This window comes from Belonocnema kinseyi, chromosome 5 (genome assembly GCF_010883055.1).
Source record: "Belonocnema kinseyi isolate 2016_QV_RU_SX_M_011 chromosome 5, B_treatae_v1, whole genome shotgun sequence".
Lineage (NCBI taxonomy): Eukaryota > Metazoa > Arthropoda > Insecta > Hymenoptera > Cynipidae > Belonocnema > Belonocnema kinseyi.
In genome coordinates, this window is record NC_046661.1 from 110,153,877 (window position 1) to 110,167,637 (window position 13,761).

General features: G+C 31.9%; 1 protein-coding gene across 4 annotated transcripts in view; it reads right to left on the reverse strand.

Moving 5' to 3' along the window:
- Window positions 1–13,761, reverse strand: part of LOC117173974 (homeobox protein AKR-like) — a 154,525-nt gene that overhangs the window by 96,366 nt on the left and 44,398 nt on the right. For 2 of the 4 annotated variants that reach the window (XM_033362634.1, XM_033362635.1), the window contains exon 3: window positions 7,844–7,987. The exons of the other annotated variants lie outside the window; for them this stretch is intronic. In XM_033362634.1, coding sequence (XP_033218525.1) covers window positions 7,844–7,987 — 144 coding nt within the window. The remainder of the gene's footprint in view (window positions 1–7,843; window positions 7,988–13,761) is intronic. 4 annotated transcript variants of the gene reach the window in all.

Here is a 13,761-nt window from a genome sequence, read left to right on the forward strand (position 1 = left end):
AACTGATCTGGCGCCAGTCTGACTCAGGTTTGACTTTATCTAGACCGTCTAGTCTGGAAGGTCTGTTCTGGCCCAGGTTTGGCACAGGTCAGCTAGCCAAGAACTAAAAAGAATCATAAGTTCCATCAGCAAACTTTTTTGACATACTTCCCAAGTATCAAAGGGTGTCTAAAATGATGGAAAATTAGATATTCAAAGTATAAAAACAAGCCTTTTTTTCTATCACCTTGACAGTCTGGGCTGATCCAGGTCTGAAGCTGATCAGCGAGCAAATAGAAAAAAAATCTTAAGTACCATCACCAAATTTTTGTTTGATGTACCTTGAAATAGTTACAAGGTGTCTAAAATGATAAAAAATATGAAATCACTGTGAAAAGACGACTTTCCTTCTTATCATCTTGAGAGTCTGGTTTGGTCCAGGCCTGGCGCTGATCAGCGAGCCAAGAAAAGATCTAAGTTCGATACAGTAATTTTTTTCTTACATTGCTTAGCCTTCGGCGTGCCGACATCTTGCCAGTTGACATTACAACTTCAGTATTCTGACAGTGCTTGGCTCCGACCTCTCGGAAGCAGTGCTAGTTTTTGTCGATCAAGTATCACAAACTGTCAAAATTTCTTATTATTTTCGGAATAATATATTAATCCAGCCAAAAGTTAGCTGTAAAAGCGGAGGCATAAAATGTACCAAATCTGTATTAAGTTATTGCATACATAGTAAGTACAAACCTACTTTTTATGTATTATAAAAGAAAGAGTATTAGAAACTATAATTGAATTTATCGATTTTATTGATGTCAGTATATTTTTGACGCAAAATTGGAATTTTTACTAATTATATCAAACATGTATATTATATATTTTTCTAGGAAACCATGTTTTGCTTTTTGAGCGTATCCTCAAAGCGTATCCTCTAAACATGGACGATAGGATTCTCAACGATAAAACTTTAATCGATCAGCAATTAACTAGTGGCTGATGAGCCAATAACTTGCGGCTGACCAGCTTATAACTTGCGGCTGACCAGCCTATGTCTAGCGGATGACCAGACGGTCTGGCCTGGGGCTAACCAGAAAAAACGTTACACTTTTGGCCAGGCCCAGGCCAGACCATCTGGTCAGCGCCAGGGCTGGAAACCTGGCGGTCTGGTCTGGGTCAAGCCAGCGCCAGAACATTTTTCAACACGGGTTTTTACTCAAAACTGTTAACAAACAATTGCCAATAAACATGTCTGATATTATTATGAAGGTTTTAATCAAGCAACTACACTGAAAGAAATTTTATAAAAATATTTGCTATTTTAATATTCATAATTGATATATTTGATTACTATTTGGGGAAATCGTGTAAATATAAAAATGATTGTTACCGTTCTTACGAAACTGAACAATTAGAGTATGAAAACTTTATATTATATCTTATTATATTCGACGGCTTTATTGTTATAAAAATGAATATATCATGCTTAAATTTTGGGAAATGGTTAAAAATATACATGGGCACGTATATGTCCAGCCTACTTGCGTTTTTACATATTTTGTTTAAGCAATGAAATTTTAATAATTCTATTTAAGTTAGGGCATTGGAGTCCTCTTATTCTTACATTATCAATAAAGAATAAATAAAAGTGCTCTATTTAAACAAAATAAAAACCCAAATGTATCAGACAGACGTGTATACATTTTGAAAAATTTATCAAAATTTTAACACAATATTTACATTTTTCTAAACATATAAAGTCGACGAATATAAACCATATTATATGTAAGACCAGTTGAATTAATGATCAAGTTGCTTAAAAACACGTAGTTTGAATGTCACTTTCGATTGTAGTCAATCAATCAATCAATAACGAATTTTAAACAGCAAACACTAGTTTATGAATTGAAAACTATTCAATTTAAAAACTTTTAAAAGAACATAGTACTCGAGCCAATTTAAAAATTCCCATCATTTAAATTTGTAATTTAACTTTTTTAAATGTTGTTTTCAGTTAAATAATTTTATCAAAAAGTATAGTATCTTTTTCAATGAATGAAGAAATGAATAAATGAAATTGAAATACTTAGAAAACGATTTTGACAAATCAAACCAAATTTTTGTTGGGTTAATCATATAATATGGTTATTATATTAATAAAAAAATATTTGCTTGACCCAAATATATTTTTTGGCAATTTAACTAAATATTTTAGTCAAAAATTAAAACATGTTTAGTCAGGCACATATTTTTTGAAATATTTACATAAAATCAGAATTAAAACTTTAAAAAAAGACATTCCAAACATTAAAAATCCCAACTTCACGCATTATCAACCAAAGCTTTGGTCTCGTAGGCCTCCTAGGAGAACATGGGAAAAAATGACGACAAAGGCAAAACGGGAAGATGATTATATCTCCTTCTCGTGTCCAGTTATAAGTTTGACTGATTTTCAACGACACGTAATTACAACAAATATTTGTTTAATTAAAACCGCTTAAGCACCCTTTCGTTGTGTACTTGAAAGTCCTTCTTTTTTTGTCAAGGCGTATTATCCCAATTTTCGAGACTGCGTATTTTGTAAGACCTGATTTTGGCCATTTTTCTATAAAAAATGGAAAATAAAACTGGCTACAACAAGTATTTGTAACTGCACTACATATTTATCTTGTCTTTTTTTCATTAATTTGGTTCATAACACATTTAATTATATTAGATGGTATTTTTTTAAAGCGATATATATTTTGCAGCACATTATTGGTTGTTTAATTTATCACATTTATTGTTGTTTGTAACCCAGATTACCAACTTTTTTATTCATAACTTTTTTCTCTAGATTCAATATTTTTGAGGTAATATAAAATGTCTTTTTGATATCATATTTGAAGCACTGTAAAATGTAAAAAAAAATAATGAACGTATTGCCTAAAATTATAAATAGTTATAAATAAACAAAATTTCGAAAATCGCTCTTTTTTACGAAGTAATTCATATTGCATAAATTAGAATAAAACTGGTTACTATAGGGTTTTCGGGGTCGCTGATTATGAATCCAGAACCAGATTTTCAAAATTCAAAATGGCGTATCCAATATGGCGGATGGTTTATAACAAAAGTAATTGATTCTCATGAAACTTGGAATCTGGGAGTTTTTGGGGCCTCTCTCTGACAACGAATTTGAAGTCAGATTTTGAAAGATCAACGTGACGAATCCAAAACGGTGGACAAAATTTAAACCCAGCCCGCCATTTTGGATTCGCTATTTTGAATTTTTTTATCCGCCATTTTTAATTTTAGAAATCTGACTTCTGATTCGTGATCAGTGACCCCGAAAGTCTCCGAGGATACATATATTCGTAAAATTAGTTTGATAGAAAAATGTATGCTGCAAAAGAAAAATGTGTTTCAGTATGCGAGAAAAAATCCTAAAGCAAAATCATAATGTTTCGCACCATGTTACCTTAATTACTGTATTTGAATATTGGAAACTCGAAAAGAAAAAACATAATAACATAATTTTGTTTTAATTAACATGGCTGACGCACAAAGAAAAAGGTTTGATCACAAAACACGTTTGAATGCATTGTATTTGATTACATTTTTTTAAATTAAAAAACTTACGGCCATATCAAATAATATGCTTCAGTTTAACGAAGAATAAGTTCGATTTAGATCAACTTTGTGCTAATAAAATAAAATTTTTTTAAATATAATGATTTGAAATGCATTCGAAATTTTACCCATAAAATTATGAGCTGTGACAGTAATAACAGATTGAAAATTTTAAGATTGAAAGACTAAAACATTTAATATACAGTCAATTATATGAAAAAAGTTAAAATAATATCAGCAGTATAAATTTGAACGCCCTCGAAATTTTTCAAAATGAAAATTTCGAAGTACACGAAGCAATGTCTCAAAATAAAAATGTCAATGTTCATGTTCTCTATTTTAGAATCAAAACACAAAAAATTGTAATGTGCAGATTACAATTTCTAATATTTTGAGCTTTTGTAGCTTGAAATTTTAAATACTTATTAATCGAACCAATTCATTTTGTTTGTTTTCTTTGTTATTCAGCCTGAAAAACTTATATTTTTAGTGTTATTCAGTTGAAAATCTTAAAAATTCGAGCCTTTCGAATGGAAAACACTCATTTGCATAATCGCTTAAAGTATAGTAAGCCAGCTGATATTAAATGTAAACCTCGATACACACTTGAAATTTTTACGTTTGGAACTTGAACATACTGGAAATTTCAACGCCTAAAATCTGAAGGACTCGAAACTTGAACCTCTTTGAAATCGCATATAAGAAGTGATCGACTGGGAAAAATGAAAGTTTTGATAAAATTCAAAGATTTTGAAATTAATTTTAAAGATTGTTAAAAACATACAAAAGGTATAAGAAATAAGAATTTTGAAAATATTGATGGTTTTCGAATAATGAGGTTTTTAAAGTAAAAATACAAAAATTAATTTAGGAATCCCAAAATTTTCAAATACTTTGATGCATATTAAATAAATATCAGAAACTAAATTTTTAAAACACTTATCAATGTAGAGAAAAAAAATCTTGTTTTTGTTACACCTTAATTTAAGCCCATTTTGTGGTCTATTAGATTTTACACGATTATTTGCCATAAAAATACCGAAAACCTGTTTTTTGGTTTAAAACAAGAACAAGTTTTAAAATGAAAGATCGAGATCCTTAATTTGAAACATTTATTTTTTCTGTGTGACATTTGTATTGGTTAAAAATCCAATGTTATCTCTTTTTTTTAACTTTAACAGCATTTGTCATCACAAAATTGAAGACAGAGATCCGAAGAAAAATTAAGGGGCATTTTCTGATATTTGCCCATTATTTCTGTAAATTTGAGATAGCTAACTTAAAAACTATGCTAAGAATAAAAAGTTACCAAAATATAATTCCGCTACGGTGGCACAATGTCAATATTATGTTTTGTTAAAGTTTGATGTCGAAAGAAACATAACAGAAGTTTTATACATTTATACATTTTTTTCGAATATAGGTGACGAATGGGTGACCGGAAATTTGTTCGCAGACGCCAAAATAAATATGCTAGAAATTAGCCTTTTTCCCACGTTAAATCAATGAGAAACTTTATGGTCTTGGGACATAGGTTAATATTAACCGATATCTCTCACTCATTTTCCGGGTTCTGCAAAAATTTATCCTATCATGTAAATTTTTTAATTCAAGCTCTCAAAACTAAATTCATAATTTTATGTACCAATCGGTATCAATTCAAATAAGAATATCTGAATTTACAAATTTAATACGAAACAATACGATTCTGCATTTTAATTTTCAAAAATAAAAATGTAACACTATTTCTTTCGAGGTTTTCAAACTGAAAAATTTAATATTGAAAATTGAAACACCGATAACTTTACAACTGTTAAGAGTTTAAATTTGACTTTGACTAATATATCAATAACTTTAAAGGCTTGCAATTGGAAATTGTACATATTCATTTTTTATTATTCCTTGGAATTAGGAATAAAAATTGATTATATCATTTTGAAGGATACAATTCATAAAATGCAATTTTACTTGCTATTATAGTTTAAAATTTGTCAATTTCTTTAATTTCAAATGTTCCTGATTTAAAATTGTTTATTATTAAATATTTTAATTCAGAGTTTTTTGATTTTCATAGTTTTGATGTAATTACATTTATTAAAATATTAAAATTTAACATTCTTAATTTGTAACTTCGTTTAAATGTAAACAATTTTACCACTTATTAATGCTTTCAATTTTAAATAAGGCTCAATTTCAAAAACTTGAAAATTCAATTTCTTATTGTATACTCAATTTTTAAGCTTCAGAATTTGAAACTGTCCAATATGATTCCAATAAATAATTGAAAGTGTTTAAGGGTGCAGTCTAGTTGGAAGGCTAAAAAATTAAGCTATTTTTGGAAATTTTTTTGTGAGCATTCTATGGAAGATATGGATATAAAAATTAATAGGTATGATAAATAATATCTTGAAATATAAAACAACAATTTTTTAAATTAATTTTTTCTAAGTTTTGTATACAAAATCCGTATTTGAACGGAACGCCATAATTTGGAGGCAGGTCGGCGGCCACATGATATTTCGGCAACGGTTTATCAAAAACAGAAAAATCAAAGTGCTTTAGATTTGATATGAAAGTGGCTACAAAATGACCTATGGATATTAATTTTCAATAAATTTTGTTAATTTTATTCAGTAAAAACCAAAACAATCGCACGGTCAGGTAGTACACTTATACTGCTCAGATCTTCATAAAAATTGAATGCGGTGTTCTTAGATACAGATACATTCGAAAAATGTAAAAAAAATTTGTTCGAGAGTGACCAACTAGACCATACCCGAGAGGGCATGTGATACTTAGAAAATTGTCGATTTTACCAGTTTTAGGTTCCCCCGGCTTTTTTTTCTAGAATAATAAATATTTTGTCTTAAAAACTTGGGAAATGATAGCAAACATGCTAACGGACGCCCCCGCAAACTTTTTTTGTCCCTTAATTCAAAAATTTTTAATTTACCAAAATGTGATTAATTTGCATAGCGCTTAGGAAATAGTATCGATTTTTTCATTTTTCAGTGTTAGATTCCCCCGGCTTTTTTCCTAGAATAAGAAATATTTTGCCTTCAACATCCGAGAAATAATAGCGAACATGCTAGCGGACGTCCCCGCACACTTTTTTGTGTTTTTTTTATCCAAAAATTTTTGATATTGCTAACAACGTGCGTGTATATTTCGAGGATATGTGTGTTACAATTCACCCGAGCGTTACTTCCAAACTAGACAATATTTTTGGCCGAAAACTTTGGACTTACAAATAAACATAGTAACTAATCTCCTGGAACTAACCTTGTTTGCAGGCAATCAAAAAAGTTTGTTTCATAAATAATTTCCAGATTATCGGATAGGCAGAGATGAAAAACGACGTACCCTCAAAATAATGCATATGCATAAAATTTTTATTTAGCACAATAAAATTTTTTTGTTATTATTCCTCAAAAAAGAGTCCGGGGATGTCTATTATGATATTTTATAGCATCTCCGAATTCAGTTTTTAAAAATTTTCATTTTTCTGGAAAAAAGCCGGGGAAACTGTAAGTATCACATGCCCTTAAAGCTGTAAAACCTCCAACTTGGAGTCCTGATTGAACAATAAGTTCTTCTTCTAAAACTATAAAAAAAATTGCAGCTCTTTTCAGCTCACACGAATTAACTGCAAGGCATTGTAAATTGCAATTTTGAAAAAATTGCAGTTATGCAACTAGAAAAAGGTTATAATTGGACAAATTTCCAAAATAGGCGAAAATAGGCAAAGTTTTTAAATACCTGGCAAAAGGTAAATAGGTGACGAGACGCACAATCTGTGACGACTGTATAAAACATGAGTTTTTCACATCAATTTGACATAATGTCTTATTATCTTTCAATACATTTTAATACTGATCTCACCTTTAATGAAAATTATTTTAAATTTGTAGAAATCTATGACAAGTATCCAAAAATGCTCTTCTTTGATTCCTGTTTGAAGATACATGATTTAAATGAAATCAATTTTCTATAATGGATAAATGAACTTATCTTTTAAGCACTATGTAAAAACTTCTGATTAGATACATTATGATAAATAAAAATTGATATGAAAAGATAAAAGTATACTGATCATAATCCGATAAAATTGTAATAATTGGACGAAGTATAATTGATGAGGCGAGGCCTTGTAGATAATAAAGTTCTCAGAGTAAGTAATTCTTGTTTAGGATGTATGAATAGTTTTTTTTTCATGTGTAAATAAATGCACGAGGAAAGGTAATTTTGTTAGTACCTTCTGATCGTGTGTGTTCTGGTGTGTGTGATCTTGTGGCCAGGCACCCACGCGGAACACAGTCAATTGTTGCGTCTGCTAATCGATTATCCATCAGGTTCGTTTGCCCACCGAGAGTGAATGAGTCGATATGCAGCATTTCTCCTATAAAAACCAATAAAAGGTATTCAAGCGATGAATAAATGTCAAGACCATTTCTTCCAAACACTTCCAAAAACAAGAGAAACACGCATTCAAACTCTCAGGTTCGCTATTCTGTCTCATATAGATCAATTGTTAATTTTTTCCAGTAAATTTGAAAGAGTTCGAAAGATTTCAATGATTTAAAATGACTTAAGGATATCAAGAGATATCTAAACGTTCTAAAAGATTGAAATGATTCCTGATTAGGAACAGGGAATTTTGGACATTGAATTATAACTCTGAGTTAGTTATTCTGAATTTGAACAGGGATATAACTATTTACGGAAATCCCGTGCCAAGTTATTTTTTAAAGTTTCCCGTTCCCTGCAAAGAAGACCCGTTCCAAGGCAAAATTATAATTCTTAACGGGAATTTGTTAAATATTTTATCTAAACCGCAGAATTATAATTGTTTGAAATATTCTCCATAACAAGTGAAAATTAAATTTATTTCAAAAATTCTCTTATCCAAGTCATTCTAATGCTTTACGGGGATTCCCTGTCCCAAATTTAAAAATTATATTTCTTTACTGAATATTATGATTTTTTTTTCACAAATTCCCTGTTCGAGGTATTCGTTTTCACAGAGGAAAAAAATTCGCGGTTAATTCCCGGTAATTCAATATTTTTCCCGGCTCTTATGTTTCCATAACTCTTATGTTATACACTCCAATCTAGGGTTAGAAGTCGAAACTCTCCAATCTCATTTTGCCTAGCACGCAGTGTCCGTACGCGTAGCAGCGTTATAGGTGCTAACACAAAACGAGGTTTGATGGTTTAGATGGCTAACCACAGATTAGAGAGTTTAGCATGAATCTACCGATGTTATCACATTTTTGCAATACTCTGGAACCTGGATTTAAGTACGGATTCGTATACTCCTTGCATAGCCCTTCATCATAAATCCAGGGAATCCAAGCGTAAACAGTCAGGATCGTGTGAACCATTTCTGTTGAATTTGAACGTTAACAGCTGACGCGATTCACACGCGGTCGCCACATCGTTAACATGCGGAACACTGCAATTTCTTGGAACGTCGTAAGCTCAGGTTTCTTAAGTCCAGGTTTTTCCGATTTAAGTAAAAAATATTATCATGAATTTATTATAGAATTAATACATATCCCTTTCGGGACAAGTATCACAGTCGCCATGTAAAGCTCGCCCCGCAGGACCATTAGTATCCAAAGTCTTTCAGGCGTCATGCACTTCGCATGCACTCTTCTTTATGCGTTTCTAAATAACCCTAAAATCTCCTTTACACCACATTCTTTGAGAAATACTTTATTACTGATTTTGTCAGTCGGCGTTTCACCGCATAACATACGCAGGAATTTCATGTTAACCGCTTTAATTTTACTCTTATTTCACATAATGAGTCCTGCTCTCTACCGATAACCTTCTTACCCTCGGTTATACGCCTAATTCTCCATCTATCTTGCCGTCATTTGTGAATTGGTTACCAAGATATACGTACTTATCAACGTGTTCTATTCACCGCGTGGAAAAATTTCGTGGCAGTCTTGAGTCATGTTAAAGCCAGTACAGTTTTTCTCAAGCATGCGCTAAGGGACCTTTTGTTAGAATAAATGAGAAATATGAATTAGAATTTAGTATAATGTCGTTCCAAAATAGGGTAAACCGAGGTTCTATTATACTTACCCGTGTGGAAATTACCAAATGTTTACCCAATTGCAAGCTTGGCCCCAACCTGGAGAATTATTGTCAGGCTAGAAAAGGGTTTATATCTTAGATCTAGTTTAAACCCCAATTTGGGGCCAACCTTTTCCTATTTTGGGCCCAGCTAGCACCATGACAAAATTTCCACTCGTGTATTATTACAGTACGGAAGTTTAATATTATCATACGAGTATTTAAAACACGAAGACAACGAAGTAGTATTCTGAATATTAAATATTATGAATCTCCATTTCAAGAATTAACACTATGAAATAATGATATTCGTTTTACTGATTTTTCGAAAAATAATTTAAAGAAGAAAAATAGTGAATATCATAAGCTCGAAAACTTATTTTAGAAATTGATATTGTCAATATGAAGTTGACAGAAACCTGAGACGCATAGTAAAGTACGAAATCATTATTCTTGATTTTTTACATAGTTTCGTTTGAGAATGCTCCTCGATTGCTTCCGCAATTTCCCGATTGAGCCGAAAGGTTATTGTTTCACAACATTTTGAATAAAAGTTCACTCTTTCTATTTTCAATTCATTCATTTACTATCAATGAGTACAATTTATAAAATATTACATATATACTCAAGTATATTATACTGAGTTACTAACATAAAAAATTAGATAATGTTATTCATACAAGATTATTATCAGTTCCTATAAAAAATAATTTTATAAAAAATCAATTTAATCATTGAAAGTGATAAAATGTTTAATCGGTCTATTCACAAAATGTGTGAAGCAACAAATCACACGTGAAACAGGGCCCAGATATTTGTCATACTGCCCTGAGTTGTCGAGCGACGCCGCTTACCGGAGATTTTTCTAAATATCCCATAATGAAGTTAGCCATGGGTTTTAGTTGTCAGGGAATGCGTTAGTTCTTTAGGTAAGTTAGGTTCGAATCTCGCGGCATGAGTGTTTCCGTATTTAATTGTATTTAATTTGTGTATTTAGTTTCTCCTTCTGAAGGCTAAATGTTTTTGTGGCTCGAGTTACTTTTCATATAGTCGTTTGAGATTCTCGTATGCTTTGTATGTTCAAACTAAAATATTAGTTTCGCCGCCTGAAAACCACTATAATTAATTTTTGATACGCAAGAAAACCCTGTTTTCCTTATTTTGGAACCATATTATACTAAATTCTCATACATTTTTATCATTTATTCGAACACAAAGTCTCTCAGTGTGTCTATTCACACAATATTAGCTTGTCTTTAAACTAACGCCTATTTAGTTTCTGGACAAAATCATTTTTTAACAAAAGATTTAGAAAATTACAATACGTTATTGCATAAATGCTCAAGTAATAATTAAATGCACAGTGTTGAACATTAAAGATAATAAAAAATACTTCTTGAAGGTAACTGAAATCTTAATATACAAACTGTATTCTCAAAAACGAATTTTTAAAAAGAATTTCCTAAAAAAGCAAAGAAAAAATTCAATTTCAGGACAAAAATAAAAAAGGGGAAAGAAAAATTAGAACCAAGCAAATCCCCATCCTTCCCTTTTTATTTAATTCGTCTTTTATATTTTTATTATTATGAAATCGCAATAAAAAAACATTTGTAAACAATAATCAGCAACGTTTCGGCACTCATAAAGCACCCTTATCATGGCAAGAAAAATTCCCGTTAAGTGTAGGGCTTTTTAGCACAAATTAAGTGTAGGGGGGTGGGGGGTCGATTCGACTTCACGCTTTAAAATAATCGAAAAATTGTTGTTAAAAATCTGAAAAAATGCGTAGTTCATGTTTAAATCTTCTACTTTACGGCACAATTTTGCAATCAAGATTTTTAAAAATTATTTATAATATAATTCACATTAAACAGATAACCTCTTGCAATAAAATAGTTTTCTTCAAAAATTCATAACTCAGAGACAAATTAATGTAATACAACGGGCCAAAATGGAAATTAAAAGAGAAGAGTGTGTCCTTATTGAAATGATTTATTTACACATTACGCACTTTTAATGTTTTCAAATTGTTCATGTTTTCATGAAATAAACATTACGATGTAATGAATTGAAATTCATATCCGCTAAAAATGAAAAAAAAAAAAACATTTAGATGACTTAGTTTGTTAATGCGTCGGGACAATACTACAGCAACATAATATAAAGTTACATGAAAAGTTGGACACCCGGCGTATGTACAAGATTTGCGGAAACTTACTTTTTCATTTTTTTGTGTACACAATTTTTAAAAATTACACAGCCACACAAAAAAAGTGTGCGGATCTGGTAACAAGACACACGTATTCCTATGGATTTTGGGGCGCTGAATTCAAATTCGGTATCAAAAATCACCCATCACGTCATGGTTGAGCCATAACCTCAAAAAATGACGAAAAATCATGCACTGAGGCAAATAAATTTCAAAATAATGCCATTGATGCAAATTTTCACTTCAAAAACATGTCGACAACTGTGAAGATTCAACCCTTGCCTGATATCAACTTCTTTAACATAACTTTACCCAACAGAACCTGACCTCATCTAACCTGAATTAACAGAAATTTATTGAACTACACGTAAAGCTCTGGAAGCATATTTTCCCAGTAGCAAATGTGTGCTACATCGAATGGGTCAACTCGAGTCTAACCTAGAAATAAATCTAACCTAGCCTAACCTAACCTCACGAAACACAATTAAACTGAATGTGTTGTCCCGTTGTGTTTGCGGTACCGTTTGAATCAGCTTGGGCTTAAATTGCAAAGAGGTCAAACCCATCCTAACCTAAAAAAACCTGACCTAACATAACCTAACTTTACGTAACACAATTAAACTCATTGTGTTTTCGCGTTGTGTTTGCGTTACCGTTTCATTCAGCTTCGGCTTAACCTACATAGAGGTTTAACCTATCCTAACCTAACAAAACCAGACCTAACCTAACCTACCTGAATGAAATTGAACCACACATGTAGCTATGTAAGCGTACGGTTCTCAGTCTTAAATGTGTGCTATATTTAATAGGTTAACTCGATCTTAACCTACAAATGAATCTAACTTAACAGAACCTAACGAAATTTTGCTTAACGCAACACAACTTAACTTAAGTGTTCCCGTTGTAACACAATAAAATTAATTTCATTGTACTACAGGTGGTTAAAAATATAGACGCACATTACTCATTTGAGTTAGTTAGGTTAAGCCGAAGCTGAACGAAACGGTACCGCAAACACAACGGGACAACACAATCAGTTTAATTGTGTTTCGTGAAGTTAGGTTAGGTTAGGCTAGGTTAGATTTATTTCTAGGTTAGGCTCGAGTTGACCCATTCGATGTACGAGGGTAGTTCAATAAGTCCTTAGAATGACCAACACATGGCGCGCGAATCGCTCCAAATCATATGTTTTCAGTCAGCACCACTCCCGACTAGATATATGGTGCAGTCACAGTCCACATCTTCTGAGTTTACGTGTTTTTATAACCAATTGAAAAAAAAAATTGTTCGTTAAGAAAAATGGAAAAAAACGAGTTCAGAGCGGTAATCAAACATTTTCATTTAAAGGGTTTAACTCCATATGAGATAAAAAATGAATTGGACTCAGTTCATGGCACATCTGCCCCTGCCTTAGCAACGGTTTATAACTGGGTAAATGAATTTAAGCGTGGTCGTACATCAGTAAGTAACGAACCACGTTCAGGAAGGCCCGTAAAAGCAAGTACTCCTGAAATCATCAATAAAATCCGCGATATGGTGTTGAGGGATAGAAGATTAAAAGTGCGTGAGTTAGCTGAGGCCACAAGGATATCTATAGGTGCAGTTGTTTCAATTCTACATGAAAAATTAGGCATGAAAAAGCTATCGGCAAGATGGGTGCCGCGTTTGCTCTCAGCTGAGAATAAACGCAATAGAGTGGTCGCCTCTGAGCCTCTTTTGGCGCGCATAAGTCGGAATCGGGAGGAATTTTTTCGTCGATTTGTGACTGTGGATGCAACATGGATACACCATTACACTCCTGAGACAAAGGAATAATCCAAACAGTGGATTTCCACAGGCGAACCAGCTCCAAAGAAGACAAAGACCGTAAAGTCAGC